Source organism: Poecilia reticulata, linkage group LG11 (assembly GCF_000633615.1).
Source record: "Poecilia reticulata strain Guanapo linkage group LG11, Guppy_female_1.0+MT, whole genome shotgun sequence".
In the NCBI taxonomy this organism is placed as follows: Eukaryota; Metazoa; Chordata; class Actinopteri; order Cyprinodontiformes; family Poeciliidae; genus Poecilia; species Poecilia reticulata.
In genome coordinates this window covers 22,418,871-22,438,631 of record NC_024341.1, presented here as the reverse complement: position 1 = coordinate 22,438,631, position 19,761 = coordinate 22,418,871, and the positions used below count along the sequence as shown (strand labels likewise).

General features: G+C 39.1%; 1 protein-coding gene across 4 annotated transcripts in view; it reads left to right on the top strand.

Moving 5' to 3' along the window:
* LOC103472803 (MTSS I-BAR domain containing 1) overlaps nucleotides 1-19,761 on the top strand; it is a 55,775-nt gene that overhangs the window by 30,586 nt on the left and 5,428 nt on the right. Inside the window, exons 4-15 of one of the 4 annotated variants that reach the window (XM_008422642.2) lie at nucleotides 6,026-6,110; nucleotides 7,628-7,719; nucleotides 7,836-7,910; nucleotides 8,698-8,709; nucleotides 13,639-13,796; nucleotides 14,043-14,150; nucleotides 15,510-15,607; nucleotides 16,601-16,826; nucleotides 17,498-17,569; nucleotides 17,798-18,058; nucleotides 18,929-19,096; nucleotides 19,186-19,342. In XM_008422642.2, coding sequence (XP_008420864.1) covers nucleotides 6,026-6,110; nucleotides 7,628-7,719; nucleotides 7,836-7,910; nucleotides 8,698-8,709; nucleotides 13,639-13,796; nucleotides 14,043-14,150; nucleotides 15,510-15,607; nucleotides 16,601-16,826; nucleotides 17,498-17,569; nucleotides 17,798-18,058; nucleotides 18,929-19,096; nucleotides 19,186-19,342 — 1,512 coding nt within the window. The remainder of the gene's footprint in view (nucleotides 1-6,025; nucleotides 6,111-7,627; nucleotides 7,720-7,835; nucleotides 7,911-8,697; nucleotides 8,710-13,638; nucleotides 13,797-14,042; nucleotides 14,151-15,509; nucleotides 15,608-16,600; nucleotides 16,827-17,497; nucleotides 17,570-17,797; nucleotides 18,059-18,928; nucleotides 19,097-19,185; nucleotides 19,343-19,761) is intronic. The other 3 variants (XM_008422644.2, XM_008422645.2, XM_008422646.2) reach the window with 3 other exon arrangements.

Below are 19,761 nucleotides of genomic sequence, written 5' to 3'. Positions count from 1 at the left end.
TTTTTGCTAAGCTTAGTAGATTATTTATCTAATCTATTTTCTATGTGTTTTTAGGCAGAATGATGACACAATATGTCTGTTCCAGTTATTCTGACTGGGGATTGAATTTTATTTTTGCTATTGGTTCTTACTGGTGATTCATTCATACATTAAATGCATCAAAACTAAAATTTAACTTTTTTTTTTTTCAGTCTCCAGTCGAAAACGGCATTAGCTGTTCAACAATATATTTTTTAAAATGCTAAACTTACTAAAGCCCTCCAAAAAATGACTTTGTGAATTTGTACCAGGTTTATAAAAAATGATTCCAACCTTGTAGCACTTTCTGGAAAATCCACCTACTGGTGGTTTGTAATGTTTCCTTTTGAACGGTTGATTAAAGCTGACATAAACTAGCCGTTGCTTTATGGATGGAAATGAAAATAGAAAATTTATGAGGAAAAATGAGCTTCCATTCCACATAGTCTTCTCCTACAGAATGAAATGTTTTGTAATCTACTGAAGGTTTGCATCCAATCTTGTTGCCATAATCAGGTAATTACTCAGTAGTGTCCCACTTTTCCAACTTATTATGTGCTAATTTGTGGTAAAAAAGCATTAAGTTATATTTAGTACAATTATAAGTAATTAAACCTTTAAAACACAAGTTGTTAAAGTGAATTTTTGAACTTTAGCATAACTTGCGTGGGGTCAGCTTTTTTTTTCTGAATAATTGAGTTGAACTGCACCAAGTTCGTTCTCTTCTTCACATCTCTTTTGACCTGAGTTTCTTTGGAAGATTCGAAAGCGACCTGGTTTGATCTCGCGTGCAAACGAGCTGCTGCAGAGCCTCCTGTCTGACATTTCTGCAGATGCAGCAAAGATGAGAGCAATCCGTGCCTGCAGGTCAGAAAGAAACGCTGCTCTGTCCCACTGAATTGGGTCAGACGGGTGTTTTCTCAACATGCAGACACACACTCGCTTGAGAGGTCCGGTGTTGGGTCAGGCAGTTTTACTTGGCCACAAACTTATTTGCTGGAAGTTGGCATGAATTAGGATTCCCTAAGCTTAGAGTTTGAAGAGTTGGAGTACAGGTTGTTGTTTTTTTTTAGATTACAGTTTTGTGAAGAGCTGTAGAAGCAACTTTATGGCAAAAATGAAATACAATAGCACGGAAAAGACCACTTTCTGTTTAATCCACTTTATATTATGCTGAATAAAAAAACATGGAGCTTGTGACTCTCAGATGTTATAAGGTATGGAAGATCTCCTTCATATGGGTTATGTTCATTACAACTACTAAAGCTCCTCTTTAAAAATAAGGGAAGGCTAAATAAGAAACCAATAGTTTCTCAGCATAAATGTGACTTGTAACGCCTAATATCATGGTGCTTTATAAAAACACTGGAGAAGCTACAGTGTTTGTACAGACCTAATGATAGGTGGTTGAACGGCTGTGGTCTCGAAGACTCTGGGATCCACAGTAATACGAGGTGAAGAAATGTGGAGAATTCAGTTTGTGTGGAAATGTGCCCAAGCCAACACCGAGACCAAGAGGATAAATCCTGCTCATCTGTTAAAACATTTTACTTTCACTGCTACAGTCACTCATAACGACGCGCCGATCCTTGGAGTTAACATCCCATGTCATACAAACCGTCCAAAACCAGATCTTTCAACCTGAAATTCAGCTTGCAAGATCTTCTCCTGGGAGAATAAGAAATCAAGTCAGAAATCTAAAAGGTAAAGTCACACTGAAGATGCAGTGACTTGGTAAAACTTACAACTGCCAAATTTTACTGACGGGAATTTAGCCTGAGAGGAGGAGACGAGGTGAGAAGAGAGGAGGTAACACCTAGTCTGGAGGTGAGAAGAGAGCTGGCAGGGGAAAAGATGAAGTGCAGCATTAAGCAAACGGAGGATACAGCAGGATCTGGGATGAGGGGAAATGTTGGGAAAAGTGGCAGATGATGTGTGAAGAGGAATGATGGGGAGAGATTGTGTGAAGGAGGACAAGCAGGAACAGGAAAAAGGCTTAAAAGTGTTGGATTTGTACCTAAAGTGGCTAGAAATGTGCATGGACAACTGATAGACCGTATGATGCACACGCCCCGGGGTTTGAAAACTCTCACTCAGGCTGTAAAACGTAGTGCTGGGCATTCATGTGTTCAGGTTTTTCAGTAGGAGGCCCATTGAGAGAGCAACAAAATACAGCAAAAACCAAACCAAAGCTCAAATACACAACTTTTTCTGGAAGACTCAAATCTTTTAATAGTATGTTACAGCATATCTATATTTGCCATTAAAGCCAATATAATGTACTCACAGAATAAAAGCAATATAGGTGGAGTGCTACATGTTCAACAGATATCAGAAGAGACGCATCATTTTCATGATTTTCAAAATGGTAAATAAAATAAAAATGAGTTCTTACTATGCAGAAACATTTAACAACAATAACTTGAAATAGTTTGGAGACTTGTTTCTGCGTAGCTCTCTAGTGGTCCAGTCAAAGGATTTCAATCTGGTTCAGGCCTTTTTTTTTTTTTTTTTTTTTAGCTCTATTGTAGATTTAGTGCTGTGTTTGGGGTCTTTGTTCTACTGAAGACCCAGTAAGTCTTCAGCTGGGCACATGGTCTCACATTTGAGTCCAGAATACGGGTTGTATGATTGAGTATGTATTTTTATTTTTTTTTTCTCTGCACATCAACTGCTTGGAAGACTTTCAATCTGTCTTGAATATTTTCCTCTGCTAAACAATGTCTGTAAAATTGTAGTCCTCAAATACTTTTTAAACATTCTTATAAGCTTTTCCAAGTTATTTGGCAGAAATAACTCCTTTGTTTGTAGAAATGGTTATGACTGCTGCTGATTGGTTAGTAGGATGGGTCTACTTTGGTTTTCCAGTGACTCTACAGACGGTGATCGCTTTGGCTCAAGTCTCTCTCATCGTTTCAGGGCATCAGCTGTTATACTTGGTTTCAGTTTAATGAAAGCTGATAAATCTTCTTTTAGCTAATCAGATGTCAGGTGAACATTTTACACTTTAAACCAACAAGATTTTTAGTGCCGCATCCATCAGCTCCATCGGGACTATAAAAATCTCAGTAGTTGGTCATCCATGCTGACAGCATTACAGTGGTACTATATTTTAACATGTTCTGCTCGGTGACAGGCAGTAATAAGACAGGCAGAGGTCCTGAAGAGAAAATGGGAGTCAGAGTGGGTGTGACAGAGAAGTGTTAGAGGAAGATGTGAGGAAAGAAGGGAAGAGCAGAGGAAAGAGAAAAGGAGTCACTGGTGCATTGCAGTGTTCGTCACCACGCCCTGCACAACACGGGTTTGTTCACAACCGAGCAACGTTGAGCATGTGTCTTGGTAAGACTCAGGCTGCGTATCTGCTTCTGATTAAATGAATTCTGGGTAATTATCATTTAAGATAAACATCTGAGTTTAGACAACAAAGGGGTGAGCGTGTCAAATCCTTCTCAAGTGTGTAGCAATGCAAGCATCTTGTTGGTAATTGCTGAAGTGTTTTTGTTGGATCTCTAGTCTGTCAAGCAGAGATGGAGAGACCCTTTCCCCAGGAGGGAGCGTCCTGTCAGGGGGAGGGAGAGGATGGCCATCTGGGCCCCATCAGGTGCCTGTGGAGCTTCTGCTGCACTGAGAAATCAGTTTAGACTCCATCTATCGCCACTCTGCTGGAGTGTCCTTCAACAAAACCTTTACACCTCGTTGGATGTTTTGATTCACTTTTTTTATTAATAGTTTTAACAATCCACATCGTCTTTTAAACTCAATGACTCAAGGTGACGAGAGCTGATTAAAAACGGAAAAAAAACTGAATATTTTTGTTACAAAGATCTGAAGGCATCAGGAGAATCAACCAAATAACTTAACATTAAAGTATACATTATCTCTAAGTGAGAGCCACACAAGCTGCAAGAATTATTATTCAGAAAACAGGAGAAATGAGCAAAGTGTTCTGCGGCAGCAGATGGCCTAGCCCAAACATCGGGTCCTGCTCTCAGACTCCTGGAGTCGGTGTGGGACTACATGGAGGGAGAGACCACAGTGAGATGAACTTAATCTGCAGAACTGTGATTGTTTATTCAGAGATCTGGGGAACAAGTGACCTGCCAAGCACCTTGATACAATAAAAACAGACTAAATTTTATGCACCTTGAGTGAAAACTTGGAACTTCTCTTCAAACTTGTTTGAAGTTTTCAGTGTAAGCTGCTTCAAATCCAGAGGTTTAAGATGGAATGATGCTGGATATTGTTACCCGACTCTTTATGGAGCAGCGTTAGCAGTGTTTGACATATTAAGAATTGCAGACCTGTGGATGGTTTTACACCATGCAGTGTGTGCAAGTTTTAACTGCTGCTGTTTGTGTTTCTGAATGGTCATGCATGCAATACAACTTAGGCTTATCATTAACAATTCTTTATCTTGAATGTTTCAAGTTGTGGTTTTTTAGCTGTACCATCGTAAAATCATCTCCATAAACTGGAATTAATGGGAATCCTGCATTATCTTGCATAATATGGGATTTATTAATTTACTTTTGTATTGCTTAACTTTCTGACATGCAAAAGGAATGTAACCCCAAAACAGTAAAAAAGTATACTGGTCAGTTTATATACGGGTCTGCATCAACTAAATTAACTTATTACATCAACTTACGTGGAACGTAGAATCCTCTACTCTGTAGATCCATTACACCAGATTAATATTTTTCAAACATTTACTTTTCTTTATTTTGATAAGGGATCACAGCTAATGAAGACCTAAATTCAGTTCCTAGGAAAATTAAAACATACGATTAGCAACTAATTCAGGTTATTGAACAGTTTTTCATTGATCCCTGTCAGTCCCATTAAAGCATGCATTGGTGCTGCTGGCAGTATAGGGACGTGCCAAGTCCTTCCAGAAAGTTGGTAAAGCATCTCCATAAAGCTTGTCAACAGAGGGAACTGTGAAGTGCTCTGACTTTAGACTTTACAAAACACAGCGGACTAAAACTATCTGATGACATATCCATCCATCCATCCATCCATTTTCTCGCACTCTTGTCCCTTAATGGGGTAGGGAGGGTTGCTGGTGSCTATCTCCAGCTAACGTTTCGGGCGAGAGGCGGCGTCACCCTGGACAGGTCACCAGTCTGTCGCAGGGCATCTGATGACATATAGACCCCTCAAATCATCACCAGCTGTGGAAGCGTCACAACGGGACATTAAGCAACTTCTGTGCCTCGGCACTCTTTATTCAGACTCTAGGATATGGATTTCCAAATTAAACATTAATTTGAAATGGGCCAGCTGAATCCAGCTCTTTTTTCCCCGCAGATGGATTGGTTTACCTCCAAGAACATGACAATTGTAGCTGAGCCACCACACAGATGTGCCAGCATACAGGCTGCAGTCTACAMCTTAACACTCAAACAAGCTTTGCTTCAAAAGCAACTCACAAAGCTGCAGTAACACCTAATGCTTGTGCAAGTGTTTTAAATCATTTCTTTCTTCCACACAACTTTCTATTGATATACAGGGGACAGCAGGTTAACAGCCAGCTTTTTTAGCAATGAGCTATAGCTTACCCTCCATGGGAGTGATCTTCCTGCCATGTGTCGTTTATATAACATTATAAACAACATATTGTTTATAAATATGGTAGAAATGGCACCGTTTGTACTATATTTACTAACCTTCTTTTTTAGGTTTAGAGGTACTGTGTAAAATAAACTGGTTAACTTGGGGCTATGATGGTTAGGGTAAGTGTTTGGTGTGGGGCATAAATGCAGTTACTAAAATGAATGGGCGTCAATATATATGGGTAGAATTGTAATCATTTGTGTGTGCCTGTGTGTGTACTTTTGGAATCAATACAATATTTACGTGAAAATATCGCACAACACAACAATGGTTCTATATCTTATGCTCATGTTGCTATGCAACACCATCTTTTTTTGTCTGTACAGTTTTTATTTGAAGACAGTTTGATCAGTTGTTGCAGGTTTGTAAAGCTGACTGTTTTTGTTTTCAGGAGGGACCAGGGATATCGGTTCAGCGCTCACCAGGATGTGCATGAGGCATCGCAGCATCGAGGCCAAGCTCCGTCAGTTTTCCATGTAAGTAGATAAGAGTGTGTGATAAATGGGTACCATCTTCTTCAGTCTTCCTAATAAAAACTACATTTTTTTACCGTATTTTCCGCACACCGGATTTTAAGGCACACCTTCAATGAATGGCCTATTTTAAAACCTTTTTCACATATAAGGCACACCGCATTATAAGGCGCATAGAATAGACGCTACAGCTTGGGTTGCCTCGCGATTTGTTCCATACTCTACAAATGTGGATGTGTAATAATAAAGAATTGGTCCCCGAGTACTTTATATAGTAGGCTGCCCCAGTCATTGTTTCACTCACGGTGTTGCGATATTGTGCCCAACTGCTTTCTGGGTAACACAGACCAACCGACATGCTGCCGCCGCAGACTGTCTCTTTTCCCCCGCCCCTCTGCCCCCCTGGCTTTAAATGTATAGGCGCTGGTCCCTTGGTAGCCCTAGTGGAAGCACCCCGGATGAATGTCTAAAGCCACTTTGTTGACATAAAGAATGTCAACAAAACAGTCCGACTCCGGTCGGCGAGGAGAGCCTTCCGCGATTGGGGCCGCGGCGTGTCCGGACGATGGTCACCCTTCTCCGTTCGCCCACAGCATGTTGGTGGAGAACGTGGTGCTAAATGACCTGCAAACGACCTGATTATCAGGTCTGTAGGTAGATAGGTCAGTCAAACTTTATTAACAAACCAACATTCTGACAACTATCCCAGCATGCACCGCGCGCTTCTTCTGCGGGCGAAAAAGAAGTCGGCGGCTGCTTACCGTAATAGCTAGACCTGTTGTGGCTCAATATTGGTCCATATATAAGGCACAACGGATTATAAGGCGCACTGTCGGCTTTTGAGGAAATTGAAGGTTTTTAGGTGCGCCATAATGCGGAAAATACGGTACTTTGCATAATGGTAACTCCTCTTACATTTCGTCTTTCTCCTGCTTTCCCTAAATAAATTTCTCCTCAGAAATGTGTGATTGCTGGGCCCTGTGTGAGTCCGTTATGTCCCACAGTTCAGAATGAGAGAGTCAGTCAGGTTGAAATGGGCAAAACATTTGCATACCATGTGGGCCGTCCTTCAGCTGCTCTGCTGATCCTGAGGTTTTCATAAGATGAAATTATAGATTTTACCAGGACAAAAGAAACCAAAGCATTGTCCAAGAAACATTAAAAGCCGAAGAGAGTGAAGATATTTTAGAAAATAATCACTTCTAGGACTGAAAAGGTACTTTGTGAAACAGGTTAAATTTGACTCCAGCAGAGAGAGTTTAGCAGCAGCTGCAATTATTTCCTTAACACAACAATCTAAAATACTTGTTGTATAACAACATGTAAATTCTCCATCTACTGCCTCAGATGTAGATGTTCTGATCCTCCATTTAAATTTGCACTCAAATGTTCTATAAAACTGATCTTCCAATTGACTAACTCTAAACTTTTAACTCTTTTCCATGGAACAAATGTAAAATAAATCTTGTTCCGGAGTGTTTTGTTCTGGAACAGCTTTAACAGTGTGTTTGTGTTTCCAGGGTGTTTCTGGACTGCCTGATTAACCCTCTCCAGGAGCAGATGGAGGAGTGGAAGAGAGTGGCCAATACTCTGGACAAAGACCATGCCAAAGGTTTTCATAAGCACTCTCTTGTTTGTATTCCTCTGAATTAGTTTGTATGAGACACTAAGAATCAAGCTCTGGGTATGTTTTTCTCTTTTTTTCTTTGTGCAACTGTCACTTGACAGAGTATAAAAAAGCCCGTCAGGAGATCAAAAAGAGATCATCAGACACTTTGAAGCTGCAGAAGAAAGCAAAGAAAGGTTTGTATTCTTTTTTTTTCATGTTGGCTGTTTAAGCTTTCAAGTAAAAGTTGTCATTTAGGGAGGGGTTAGTAGAAGCAGGCATGGTTTTCTCCAAAAGCTTAAATAAAAAAATATATATTTGGACTGTTTATATGCAAGTCAAGTTTCCTTATGCAACAAAACAATCTGACATAATCATTTCAGATAATTTTTAAAAAATTTTTTTAGCATGATGCAGACTTAACATTTAACAGATTAGTCAGACTATTCACTTGGTTAGCCAGCCTGCATTTTGCTGCTTTACAGATAAGAAACTCATTGTTTCCAAGCTGTAGTTCTATTCAATCCAGTTTATCTACACTGCTCAAAAAAATAAAGGGAACACTTAATAAACACAATATAACTCCAAGTAAATCAAACTTCTGTGAAATCAAACTGTCCGCTTAGGAGGCAACACTGATTGACCACGGGGGACCCTTGTACCAATTACATGGGAGGGCATAGAGTACTGTGTTACTCTACACTCTATCCAGTTAGATGTAGCTCTACTTTCTCTGGTACTTTCTCTGAAATCTCATGAAAGGAAATTGAAAAAATAAGAACAAAATTGATTTTTGAAACCTTTTCCAGCCTTCGTGTCCCTTGATACTGACCCATAAGGTGTGGGGATATTTTATGTAATGAAATGATTAGGAAAATGTCTGTTAATAAAATGTTAAAGTCTGACATTAAGTAACAATGTAACATTGTTTGTTCTCCTCCCTCCCTGGTCTTCCCCTCTTCCAACGTGATCAACTTTATACAGCTGATTTTTTCGGTAAGTTAATATTTCTTTTTTATCTTGTTAAACTCTTCCAGGTTGTTCAGTTAAAAAAAAAAAAAAGATTGACTATTTCTGTTTATGATGCCTCTTCTTTTTTTAGTTTTGTTTGTAGCTCAGTATCTCAGCTCAGTTTTACAACCAGGGATTTATTTGGGACATATCATGACGGTATTCCGCAAAGAGGAGGTGAACGATTGTAAATACATCAACAGTCATAATGTCAGATGTTAAATAACAAACATCTTCTGCCCTCTGTTGATGTCTCGGTTTTATAAATCTCTCTCAGACCACATTTGTTAACAGGGGAGAAAAAAACAAAAAAATGTTCTCATGCTGTTTAAATGTTTGTGACTCACGAAAGCCGAGGCGCTGAACACAACAAAGCCCAGTTTTATGCTAAACAAGATTCTTTACTGAAAAACATGTTTTATTGCTTCTTCAATAAAACTTACCATGACTTCCATAAGCGTGAGTGACACAAACACATAGAAGGGCAGCAGATCCTAACAGGAAACGGTGAAATTCCACACAGTAAACACTTTGAAAACATGACGGAGACAAGCTGTTAAATCGTCTTACTGATTAACAGCTTGCAGCAGCAGCAGCATCTTTTAGCAGCTTCTGCTGCAGGATGTACCCGAATTCATACTAAATACTTCAAAGCTTTTGTTTGTGCTCCATATTCAAAGAGTTTGACTTTATTTCTCCACTTTTAAATCTTTTTCTCAACACTTGTCAAGCTGAGAAGTATCAGTTTATTGGTCAGAGTCACAAGTACCGTAATATTTTAGTTGCTTGATTTTATTTTCCTTCTTTCCATTAAATAACCGATATGCTCAATTCTTTGATCTCATCTTATTGGATATTTCTGCAGCTTTTATTATGGCAAACATGACAGTTAACTGTCTGTGCTTTCTGAAATGTGCATTTTGGTTTGTGAGGGTGAAGAACATGTTGTTTCGATTCTGTGGAGATGATTATTCTCTGAAGGGGCCAGAGGTAAATGTTGACATCCATTATTTCTGGCCAGCACCTAAATATCTAATCTCGGTCTTGCTGATTTATCCTGATACTCCCCAACTGTACTCCTCTTGAGCTATTTGAAAACTTGGGATTAGTGAAATTTTTCCTGAGCAGATTCTCTGTGTCTTGAAAACATATTTTAATACCTCATAATTTGGAGGCTCTGTAAGGTCAACAGTTTCTGAAAATTCTTAAACTTCCCCAATAATCCATCAAACAAAGCCACGATATTGATGAGCTAAAGGATCTGGAAAAGATCAGTGCAATTACTACATGTAATTTCAGTCTGAATCATGGATTACATTATGACAGAAATCAAAAGCTTATGATAAAAGACTTGTTTGAGCTTAGCCTTGTGAAGAAAATAAACAGGACCTTAGGTTGACCCCAGATGACCCTCAGATGTGGTCAAGCCGCTTCGATCGTCTGGCACTCCCAGGCTATTATTGGTGCCCGAGAGGAAACTCCCTTTGCCGTGGCTTTGAATGTTAAGAGTAGAGGGAGTTTCAAAGAAGAAAAATGGGAGGAGAGACGGCTGATAGAATCGGATGAATGTTATGTAAGAAAGTGAATAAACAAATATCAAAGATTATTTAAATTCTGTTCTGAAAGATTTTGAATTGCTCATATACAGAATATGAATCTGTGTACAGTGTTGTGAAGAAGTATCTCCTGTGAATGCTTTGTTTGCCCAGCGTCTCTTTTATTGTCGAGTCATGAACTCTGATCCTATCTGGAGGAAGTGAGGCCTGTTGATGCTTATGGGGTATTTTTCCCAAAGGGTTGGGTTGGTATGAATATCTCGTTACTTTTGCAAATAAAATCATCATTTATAATCTGCATTTTGTATTTTCTCAAACTATCTTTGTCAAATTTAAAAATGAGTTTGATGTCACACATGATGGTGTGACAAAAGCCGAAATAAAGGAAGCTGTGAGGAGCCAAAAAGCTTTTTCTCAGTAGGTCCACACCCTGCGATCTGCCCCTTTATGAGACATTCTCAAGCCCACCTCCATAAACACTACACTAAACCCAATATAAGCTGAAATCTGAGCAACTGCTATCTCAAGTGGATTAACTGGGCTTTTTTTCTTGGCTGGATTGTAATGGACAAAAAAGGAAGAGTAGATAGAGGAGAAACTGAAAGAAAGAGGGCTGAAATAAAGAAAACTATAAAAACCATGGGAAAAAAAAAAACATTCCCGTCTCTTGAAAGCGAGGCTTTTTCTGTTTATCACTGAAGCATCTGCTTGGAAAAGTTTAGTTGGAAGGAGACAGACTTTGCTCCTATCAGTCAGCCTCACCACAGAAGCTGGCTTTGGACCTCGCTGGAGGAATGAAGAACTTTAATTACATGTTTATGTCTGCCATCAAACACAGAAGGCTGGATTTCTAAGTGAGAATCTTAAAGGAAAAAAAAGTAAAGCCTTTCTGGTGCAAGAAACAAACAAAAGCTGCAGTGAGTAATAAAATTAATGGAATAAATGGGATGTGTTGGCAACTTTAGGCAACTTGAGTCCTAGGACATTGTGACAAACATTTCACACTTTGTCATCTTTTATTGTGAACAAACCCTTGATAGACTGAAAGCAGTCGAGCCATTCTTCATTGTGTCAGATGGTTGTTTTTTAAAGGATAGTTGACTTTACGTAAATTACATTCCTGCTGTCTTAAACCATCTTCTGATTAATTCAGATAATTACTTGACCAATTGGGGACACTCAGAGCACTGAACTCTCAGTCCAAGATGGTCTGGCAATCACAATCATCTTGGCTATTTGCTGCTACAGAAAAAAAGTTACACCAAAGTCATACCAAAAAAAGAACAACATTATTTTTTGCTTACATTTTATAACCATACTCTCAATTCACAATTGACACATGTAACGGGGATAAATTATTGATTATTCACAAAATACTAATATCTAAAAACTGCAAAGAGTTTTTAGATAAAAACTGCAGAGTTTTTAGATAGTCCAACATATGAGGCAACTGTATTTGCCCAAAAATGAAAATGTATAACTTGATTTAAGTGTTACGCGATAGTGACTGGTATTACTACAGAAATAATTAAACGTATAGAATTTATTAGTTTTATTTATAACAATTACTAGATGATTTAATAGATGATGGACTCCTTTATTTTGCACACTGTTACTGTCCATCTATTTCCAAACATCTGAGTTTGTCTTCCTTGTAAGTTGAGCATCAATGTGCAGCAGAAGGTGGAGACGGGGCGATGTAAAAATACTTTGTGCTTTTTGCTGTTGGAGAAAACTTTGGTCACTTTGGCACCAGAATCTCATTAAAAGAACTTTAAGCTGAAGGAACAAAATGACTGAAACATCTTTATCTTTTTAGAACTAGATATATTCTGATACATGACAGCCTCTCCCATGCCTAAAAATAAAGACATACGTAAAAGACTAATGAAACATTCACACCAAAGCTACTTTCTCTGTAAATTGACACTCATTTAGAATAAATCCCATTTATGACTACTTCTTCAAACTGCCACTTTAAACTAGTTAAAAAAAATAAATACATTTAAATTGCTGGGACACAACCAAACAAATGGAAATCGTTTAATGCAAGCTTGTGGTTTGAAAGTAAACATGATGAGAATAAACTGACTGTAGTGTTGAGCAGGATCAGAAATATGCTGCTATCAGAGGGGATTGTGAGGACAACATAACTGACAGACTCTCTAAAATTAATAATCTTCAGCACCTAAAGGGGGGACGCTTCCATGACGGCACATATATCCTGTTACAGTAGCTGGTAGAGTGAAGTCTGAGCACGCAGACCAATCTGATCTGGTCTTCTGTAGAACATTACACTCTGTCCCTTTACAAATGAATCTGGTTTGGCTGCATGCTTCACATAAAAACATATCAAGCCAGATGTTTTCCAAAAGCAGTTGAGTCATTCCATATGTTTCCATTTCTTCATCAAAACTGCAGAGATTATTAGCAGTCCTCTAATAATGTGTTTTAATTGGACTCCAGCAGTTGTTTGTTTCCCAGCTCATCTGATTGGCTGTTTGAATCTGTGATGTGGTTTACTGGTTAGTGGGAGTCTCTTATTGTTGTGAAGCCGTTGGAGTGCTTGTAGTGTGAGAACAGAGGTCTGTGCTGAAGTTCTGAACGGTGAAACTGGATCCCACAGCTGGATGATGAACTGGATGTGGTCTGCCTGAAGCTGTCCGCCCCCTCTTTATTTCCTCTTTGTTTCTCGTATCCATTAAATCCTCATTTTAATTATGATGACATCAGCGTGATAAAATGTCCCTATGTACCACACAGAGAGTTCGATCCAAAATCCAGGTCTCTGTTTGACTGCCATCCAAGCTTCTTTTTTTCATATTTTTATTTTTCTTGATTCTTTTTTTTGATCAGTTTGACCCCTTTTTTTATTAATGTATGGCAAAGACTTTTTTTTCTAAAAAAAAAAGAATTTCATATTTCAAAACTATCTTTAAATATATGATTTTTTAATTGCATTCTGTAAGTTTAGCTCTTGGATTTTAATGTTTTCAACTAAGCAAAGTAAATATTTACAGGGAAATTAAGCAGCTGCATGGTATTTTGTCAAACACTATTGGTTCACTGGGTTTTATTTAGGGATATCAAAGGAGAAGGGGTAAATCCTATGCATGCCAGAATTTTATTATTCTTATTTGATAAAAGAAAAAAAATCCTTCTTCACAATTAAATACCAATTTGTGTTGGTATAAATTCCTATTAAAATTCTGATTAAAACTTGACAAAATGTAATAAAAAAGCCGCAGGGAAATGAATATGCAAAGCACAGCAGACGACAGCCTGTTTGAGCACGTTTTAGCTTTTCCTCTGCGGCATGATGCATTATAGCTGTGTCTACCTAAACCTGTGTGTTTAGGTCGCGGAGACCTTCAGCCCCAGCTGGACAGCGCCATGCAGGACGTCAGCGATAAGTACCTGCTGCTGGAGGAGACGGAGAAGCAGGCGGTGCGGAGGGCGTTGGTGGAGGAAAGAAGCCGTTTCTGCATCTTTGTCTCCATGCTGCGGCCAGTCGTGGTCAGTGATGCATTCAAAAATGTTGATGCTTTCCAAAAGAATGGTGTGATGTGACATTTTTTGAAGAAAAATTTGCGTTTCCATATCAGTCACAGTAATATATATATATATTTAAGGTTGCTAAAATCATCAGATTCTACATAATAATCATACTAAATGCTCATTTTTAAAAATTATTGACTTTATTCTGCAGTTATTTAGTTGCGCAGACTGGGAGCGCTCTGATCTGATGTGTTTGCATGTCAGGATGAGGAGATGTCCATGCTGGGGGAGATCACCCACCTCCAGACTCTCACAGATGATTTGAAGATCCTGACCATGGACCCACACAAGCTGCCAGCCTCCAGTGAGCAGGTACCAGTGTTTGACACAAGATGAATCTGATTCTGCTTAGCTGTTCGTGCTAATACACCATCAGTTATTTCTTAAACTTCCTGTATGAACAAAGATTAACTGTCAGAGACAAAAACCTGCTCATCATTTCATTGTAAATCAAAGTTTTTGCTTATATATTTTTGTTGCTCTTTTCTCTTCATGAAGCTCCAAGCTCCTAATATTTTTTTCCTCTAATGCAGTTTAATGTAATTAATATTTGCTCTACAGAAGCAAGCATTCTACTTTAAACTTTTAACTAAGCAACTAGGTTGGAAATAATGTAGAAAACTGATCAGTAATTCAGAAAATATCATTAGTTGATTCTTTTTTTTTAATTTTTTTTCAGTCCAACGTTCCAAATGTTTTTATTTTATGTGAGACGTTGCAGTTTTGTGAAGTTCTGGACGGAGTTCTAGTTGAAGTACAGATCCAACTGGAACACCCCATTTTGGCTCTGGATAATTGTTCATTGACTGAAAAGTGGGAATATGTGTGTCCTCTAAGGAGCCAAAACCTGTTTGACAGAGCTGGAAGCCAACGAGCAGATGGCCAGCCTCCACTTACTCTGACATGGTTTCTGCCAGCAGTGGATAAATCRGTTCAAATGATCAAATCTATTTGAAAAGCGTATTTTTTAAGAATAATTTCTATCTTTTTATAACTACTAAACTTTGCAAAAAAAAATCTTAGATTTCAGTAGAAATAATCAAACATCTATTTCTGCATAAGAGACGCAAAAGCTTGTTAATTACCTTCATCAGATGAATCCTTAATGTTTCTTTACATTAAACCAGCAGTAAACCTAAACATATCATGTTGCATAATTACACTTTAAGCAAGGGATTTTGTTTAGCTATATAGAAAATATAACACGATTCCTGTTTTTCTCATGTCTTTATTTCCTTCTTTCCTTTCCCTCCTTTTTTCTTTCCTTCTTTCTTTCWTTCATTATTTCTCCATTTGTTTCTTTATCCCTTCTATYATTATCCTTTCCTTTGTTTCAATACCTGCCATAACTTCTCAATAAACCTTGGTATTTAAACATTTTAAATTGGTGTAACACACTGGAGAGTTTAATATGGAAAAATCTGGAATATTTACATGAAACATGTTAGAAYCTTGAATTTGTTTTCTTTCTGCCATCCACAGGTTAATGCAAACTTTGCAGATGTGTCGTTTATTGTCTTGTTTAAASTTTTATATATAATGCTAATGAACTTGTATATCAAGAGTATTATCTCCCATGCCATTTCCTTCTCCACAAAGAAGCATCAGAACCACAAACTTTCCTTAATCCTCCGTTTTTTAAAGACTGTTTTCTTKTCCCTGCTTCTGCAGGTAATTGTAGACCTGAAGGGCTCMGAGTGCACCTGGTCTTACCAAACTCCTCCCTCCTCTCCAAGCACCACCGTATCCAGGAAGTCCAGCATGTGCAGGTGTGTTTGACAGCAGAGCCCTGCACTTAACATTGTTATGAAACCAGAAAACCAGGAAGGTTCAATAAGAACATCAATCAATCACAAACTGAATCCTTTGTTTCTTTATTGTTAGCTGCAGTTTTTACAGCTTCAGAAGACCATTTGGACCCATTTGGGAACATTTGCAAGTTTTAGGGGTTTTTTTTTTTTTCAACCAATTGTGGATTTTATGTCTCGTTTTATTATCTTTTGTCATTTAATTGTTAATTTAGGACAGTGCCTTTTCACTGCTTTTGTTTATTTTGTATTTCCTCATAGGATATTTTGTTAATGCATTTAGACATCTTTTTGATTTGCTGTATATTTTCTCCACTGTTGTTTATGATGATTTTATGCTTCACATTTTTAAATGTCTGATCTCTGAGTATTTAAAAATAAATTACAGCCCTTCTGGGAGTCTTTGTTGGRTTTTTCTATGGGTTAAGACTTTGGGCTTTAAGTGTTTTGGATCTCTTAGCCTGTTTGGTTCAGCCAGCAGACAAATACCAAACTGTTCATTATCTGAGCAACCAAACTTGGTGAACTGAGAATCAATTCCCTACTGCCACCTTGTGGTTATTACGTTGACTTTTTTTTKTTTTTTGCCTTTTCTTTTCCTGAAAAGCCCAATTTTCTTAGTTTTCCAGTAGGTTTTGTGAACATTTTATAAAATTTGCTCTCGTCCTTATGCTTCTGAGGATAAACTTGTCTTTTGGTTTCAGTGCAAACTCATCTCTGTGGTTTTGGTGTCGATCCAGATGTAATAATCTTAGAAAACCGATTGTGGTCTGGCTTGACTCGCTGTGAATCTGCTCTGGTTACAAACGTGGATGCAACTGTTGCTGCTTTTAAGTTCTTAAACTTTAAAAATCTCTAAATGAATCATAAATTGTTCCGTCTACATGCGCAAACATACACTTTCCCTTTTAATGAAGTTGAGCCATCTAACATTCCTTCTCCTTCGTCACACAGCAGCCTGAACAGCGTGAACAGCAGCGACTCTCGCTCCAGCGGCTCACACTGCCACTCCCCCACCTCCCACTTTCGTTACCGTGCCTCCTCCTCCTCATCTTCCTCGGTGCTGCCCCAGCAGACGCCGGCCCGTCTCTCTTCGGTCTCCTCCCATGACTCTGGCTTCATCTCCCAGGACGCCTACCAGTCCAAATCCCCTTCACCAATGCCTCCAGACAACTTGCAGGTAACGGTTGCTGGTTGGTTCCTAACACACATTCTCTCTGTCTGGAGAATTTCTTAGCACCTCTTTATTAAAGATGTGCTCCTCCGATCCCCTGCTCAATGTTTCAGTTTAACCTCAACTAACAAGTCTTAGTTTGACCTCAGTCTGACTTTTTTTCATATTTTTGTGAAATGAGATAATACAAAAGTCTTTTGCTGCAGGAAATATGCTGCCGTTTTGCGCACAGGGTTGCATACAGCGATGACTTTTGCATTTCCAGCGAATGCAATTAAAATCTAAATGTTTCAGCTTTGTGTTATTGTTTGTAAATTCATGGCTTCGCGTCTCTGCTCACCTCATGACATCTTGGTTTGGTTAAATATGACAAACAGCATTTTAATGATTAGTGGGGGGAAAAAAAAGCTCAACAACTCTGATTCCTTGTTGACCTTCATCATCATCTTTCACATAAAATTTCTGTGGCGTTGGCTTTTTTACAAGCCTGTCTTGACTCCTCGGCTCCATCATTGGATTTCATTAAGATTTGCTGCTTTTATTTTGTTTCACTTTGTTGTTGTTATTTTTTTTCTATTTGTTTCTGCGTCTCTTGTCTTTATCTTGCAGACTGTTGGTTTTGTTTTTCGGTGTGCTTTGCTGTCCTGCAGTTGTGTGTCTCTGCTTTGTTCACTCAGTCTGTCAATGAGGAGTCCTCCTCTTCCTCTTCCTCCCCCTCACATCCTGAGCCCAGCTCCGGGCAACAACAGGTGAACGAATACATGTGGAAACACATGATGGTAATACGGTTATGCCGATTCTGTGATCAATGAGCACCGTCTTGGAGAACAAAAAAAAACTACCCTACTGAGGTTGACACACACTCAAAACCCCTTCACAAAATAGAATTTTCCCATCTTCGCCACGTTTTCATACCAAATCACCATCATTAATTTTGCACTTGTGTTTCTGCCTCTCCTTCACCCGCTCACCTTCAGTTGCCAAACGGCTTTGACCATCACGCTGCCCTCTGTCTTCACGGAGTGGTCCTGCAGGGCCTGGACACCCACCTCCACCCTTCATACTTCACCTATTCCTCTTCCTCCACCACCACCTCCCCCATCTCCTCGCCCTCCTATCAGTGTGTTTCACCTACCTGGGCGTGGTCTCGCTCGGGTTTCAGCCAAACGGGAGAGCTCTCTCCTCCCGGCCCGTCAGGGATTGGAGTGATCCCATCATCCAGAGTCCCGTCCTGGAAGGTTTGATCCGCATTCCTCCATGATTTCCGCCCGTTTTCCCTTCAGTTTTTCCTTATTTCATCTCTGCTCCTGCCTTTCATAGTGGAGGCATCCAAGATGCTCAAATTGGAAACAGAAATCAGATTATTTCTGCTGCTGATTAGATAGTTTAATGCTGCCAAGCAAAGCTTCACACTCAAAACTTCTTCTTCTGCAAAGTCTTTAATCAATGAAAAACCAAAAGAATATTAAATCTGCAGAATGTAACTTTTACAAAAATGTGTTTATTTCTATATGTATTAAAACTGTATGGTATGAGACGGATAATCTGTGAAAAGATTGAGCTCCTCATCCTCCTCCCAATGCTGCTGCTGTCATCTCCAAGAATGCACCGCTTCTAGTCAGAAGCTACTAATCGGAGACGGGAGGAAAGTCTTAGCGCTGTCAATCAAGCTCATGTATGCGCTCCTCAATGTGCTAATGGTGGAAAAACAACTTGCAATTACAGAAAAACTGTTTACCTGACATTGGTGGATATGCTAACTAGCCTTAGCATTCATGACAAGCTATGTTGTGGTGACCCAGCTGTAGCATACCAGTGAGCAGTGCATACACAAGAGTGATTGACAGCTTTAAGACCCATTAGCGTTGATGGGTTGTTTCTGACTGTTGGGTGTGTTTCTGCAGTTAGCACTGGGAGAAAGTAGAGGAGCTAATTTTTTTTCACAGATCTTATACTGTCTTGGCATAATGATAATTTTAACAAAAATATATTTTTCATAAAAGTTACATGGTGCAGTTTTAACTGCACCCATTAACACGGATTTTCATTCCCACATCTTTGCTACAAATGGAATTATAATAAGCTGTTGAACTTTTCTTCTTGTGCAGGACTGGGCCAAACCAGGTCCGTACGACCAGCCGATGGTTAACACTCTGAGGCGCAGTAAAGACAGGAGAGATACTACAGATCCCAGCAGCCACCAGGGCTCTGATGTCACCACTCCAGTTGAGGACCAACAGGGGATTAAAGGAAACCACACTGTGATGTCTTCAAAAGTCTGTTTAAGGAGAAAAAAACCATTCAGAGACAGAATTTAAAAGCCAAAGATGCAAACCTTGACGATGATCTCTTGCCTCCACTCCAGGGAGAGAAGGAGGCCCACGAGGAGCTGGCCAGAGCGCTGGCCCGAGGACTCCAGCTGGACATCCACGGCTCCAGCAGGGACTCGCTGCAGGGCTCCAGTGGCTACAGCAGCCAGACCAACACACCCTGCTGCTCAGAGGACACCATCCCCTCACAAGGTGCACGCACACACCGTGTTACTACTACTACTACTACCGCTGCTACTGACACAGTACTACAGTAACATACGGAATAATTTTACCCTTGTAAAATTCCATACAACAGGAGTTTGTTTTTCAAACTTAGCTTATTTTTAGTCATTTTTTAATATTGATGAAAAAGTACTAGTTTCACTGRGAAATTATTTCACTTATAAAAATGTTGTGTTATAAGTTAAATGATCTACTGGTGGAGCAAGTACCGTTTCATCAATATAATAATTATTTACTTAAAACAAGCTCCTATATCTTGCTTAACAGTTACTTGAAAGTTTTGTCTTTTTTCAAATGTGCCAAGATATATGCGCTAGAAACTAGACAAATACGTGGTTAGATTTTGTGTTTTTACAGTATTATAGATAAGAATTTGATTGAGAAAA